The following is a 2,913-nucleotide window of genomic DNA, read 5'->3' as shown; positions in this document are numbered from 1 at the left end:
ATATGAAAAAAATTCAAATTAGAAAAAAAAAACAAAAAAAACTTACTTATAAGAGCACTTCCACCCATGGTGCAATGGCAAAGGGAAAGGGCAAGTAAGGGCAAATACTATTCATGTGAATAGTGATTACCTTACCTTTTTTAATTTTGCTTTTCCACCCATTGCCATGGCAAGTAAAGGCAAACACTATTCACATGAGATATGAGGAGAGGAATATGTATGGAGTTTTGGTGTGGGAAGTGAAGAACATGACTAGGTATTTATAAAAAAAAAAATTATGAATTTTTTGGTATTTTATTTAATTTTTTCGGGTATTTAAATTGGTCGCTGATGTCATGTTGACATAAGCCCATGCAAGTCTTGCCTTTGGGCTTGCCCAGGCTGATGAAGCCCACTTCTTGCCTGAGCTGGCCTTCACCGCTGGAGTTGATTTTTGGGAGCTAGGGGGCCCTTCTGCTTGTGCTGGCCACCATGGATGGAAATGCTCTAAATGGTGGTCGACTAAGTAAGTAAATTTTTTTTTTTTGGGCCAAGCTCGGTTCAATGAAGTTAATAAATGGGCTAGCATGGCATTGCCCTATTAATTAGATGTATCGTGGCCTGACACGATTAATTTATTGACACTATTTTAAATGAGTTGAGCCAGCATCGCACGACCCATTTGACACCTCTAAGTTAATCATCCACCATTTACGAGTCAATTTTTTTTCTTCATTTTTTTCCAGATCCCATCACGCTCTTAAGTTTTGTTCAATTCACCAAATCATGTGAATAGGAATTTGCATTTGACATGACATGGGTTTCACGCGAACCTTGGTTTTAAAATTTGCTCTATAGGTTAGGTGGGTCTTCTTCTATTCTATCAAAGAAAAATACCTGCCTACCTGCCTCCTTTTCTCTATAGGTAGGAATTTGCTTGAAAAACGTTAGCTACGAATGAACTTTTTAAATACCTTGAAAAACATCATCACCATTTCTATGAACTAAGAACGGTAAAAACCGCCAAGCAAGTCTAGTCCAGTAGAAAAAGGGTGACTTGCAGACCAGTCAAAATTACTTAGTGAAATAGCAAAATTCGAACCCATCTCGCATCCATTCATAGGAAAAAGTCAGCTTATTGCAATCAAGCATATTAAAGAAGTTAAATTTGAATCATACATTTATTATGAAAAAACCAAGGGACTTCCAGAATATGACAACCATCCAGGAAGTTCCAATTCAGGTCCTCAAATGCCAACAATTGGGAAAAGCTTCTAGAACAGAAAACAATCTCCCTTAAGGTATGGAAACATCTACCAGAAACACTGCTATAATTTCGTCCAACGAACCATTCCAACAAAAAATAGCTACAAGAGGCAATAACATGCTTATGGAATGGTGCGCTGATAGAGTGGCAATGCTCCCAAAGCTTCACGCTCTGCTTTCTCCCTCTTCACCTGAAAAATAGAAAGCATAATTAAACATTTACCAACAACTCATTCGTGCAACATGTCACAAGTTTTTTCGGTAGGACATCCATCAAATTAATCTGTAGTCATTATTCTATATCTTCTGTTCCACACAGGGTAAGAGAACAAAAACCATAACAGAAAGGGGAACCAATATGAGTCTCACTGCAAAATTACAAATGCATGTAGCACACTGAACATATATCGAATAACTTAACATGGTGAAAAAATGAAAATGGAATACTAACTATTCCTTCCATCAAGTTTGCTTAAAAAAGAAAACACTCTCCGGCATACTTCTATGTTTTGGGTAGATACTCAAATAGGGTTGGTAAATAGGAGCTTCATAGTTGACTATACGAACACAAACTGAAATACCCAAGAAAGAAGTGCAAAGGAGCAACATAATGGTACTTACAAGAGCCAGCATTTCCTGAAGGTAGCTCCTGAATGGTGTTTGCTGTGCCTGCAAATAGATAAAGAAAGGCAAATATTTACAGTCAAATTTTAACAATAAAAGAGAGTATGCTGAGAATGGTATTTACAATATGCACGGAAAAATACATATTAAAAAATACAAGAATCTACACCCACTAAAAGGATTTCATAGCAAATCTTAATGCAAATGCTATCATAAGCATCAGAAATGAACACCCTTTGTTTGCAATTACTACCATCCTTTTTATATTATCACATGAAACCAAATTGAAATCAAATATCTCAGGCCACAAATCATTACGAATTAGATTTGGAAAGTAATTCAAAGGAAATGAAATGAGGTAAAAGCAAAAGGCACCTGAAGATGTTCGGGAAGGTACTCGTGCTTCATGGAGAGGTCCATGGCGCGCTTGAGACGCTGGTTACGAGCATCCACTATCTCCCTTGGTAGCCGATTCAAAGCCTCCTTGATGTCCAAATCGTAGTAGGGATCGTACAGATCGTCGTATCGAAGCCCTAATTTTCATATCCAATTCAGCATAAATCAAATCGAATCAAATCAGCCTATACATACTTACACACACGCACACACACATAGATTAGGGTTTGTTAAAGAGATGGCGAACCGTAATGGCGGAGGCGTTGAGAGACGGCCTTCATGTGCTGACGGGCGAACCAATTCTTCCTTGGATCTACCAACGATTGCAGAAACGACGCCATTTTGCCTTCTCTCTCTCTCTCTCTCTCTCTCTCGCTCGCTATCTTTCTCTCTCTGTGTGTGCAGAGTTTCTCGAAAAATCGTTGAGTTTTTGAGGGGCAGCGAAGTTGTGGTGGCTATGGCTATGACGAATTGACGACTCCAATGAGCGACACGTCGTCGTTTCGTATCGGGCCACCTGAAAAGGAAAGGGCTCCTGGGTCGGGCTGAAGAGCCAATGCTACTCTATTGTTTTATGGGCCACCAAATAAGCACAGTTGTGGAGCTTGGATATTGGATCTTAAGATTAATGAGGCCCTAAGTTAGAAT

At 39.0% G+C, this 2,913-nt stretch overlaps 1 protein-coding gene across 1 annotated transcript; it reads right to left on the bottom strand.

The window, feature by feature from the left end:
• Positions 1 to 1,095: 1,095 nt before the first annotated feature.
• Positions 1,096 to 2,709, bottom strand: LOC117631766 (cytochrome b-c1 complex subunit 7-2, mitochondrial). The gene is made up of 4 exons (XM_034365063.1): positions 2,513 to 2,709; positions 2,245 to 2,402; positions 1,867 to 1,914; positions 1,096 to 1,436 (listed from the first exon to the last, which is right to left on the bottom strand). The coding sequence occupies exons 1-4, from the start codon at positions 2,604 to 2,606 to the stop codon at positions 1,368 to 1,370; spliced, it is 369 nt and encodes a 122-aa protein (XP_034220954.1). The 5' UTR covers positions 2,607 to 2,709; the 3' UTR covers positions 1,096 to 1,367.
• Positions 2,710 to 2,913: the final 204 nt, after the last annotated feature.

Source organism: Prunus dulcis, chromosome 1 (genome assembly GCF_902201215.1).
Source record: "Prunus dulcis chromosome 1, ALMONDv2, whole genome shotgun sequence".
NCBI lineage: Eukaryota > Viridiplantae > Streptophyta > Magnoliopsida > Rosales > Rosaceae > Prunus > Prunus dulcis.
Note: the sequence above shows the minus strand (reverse complement) of the source record. Positions and strands in the feature narration are given on the sequence as shown.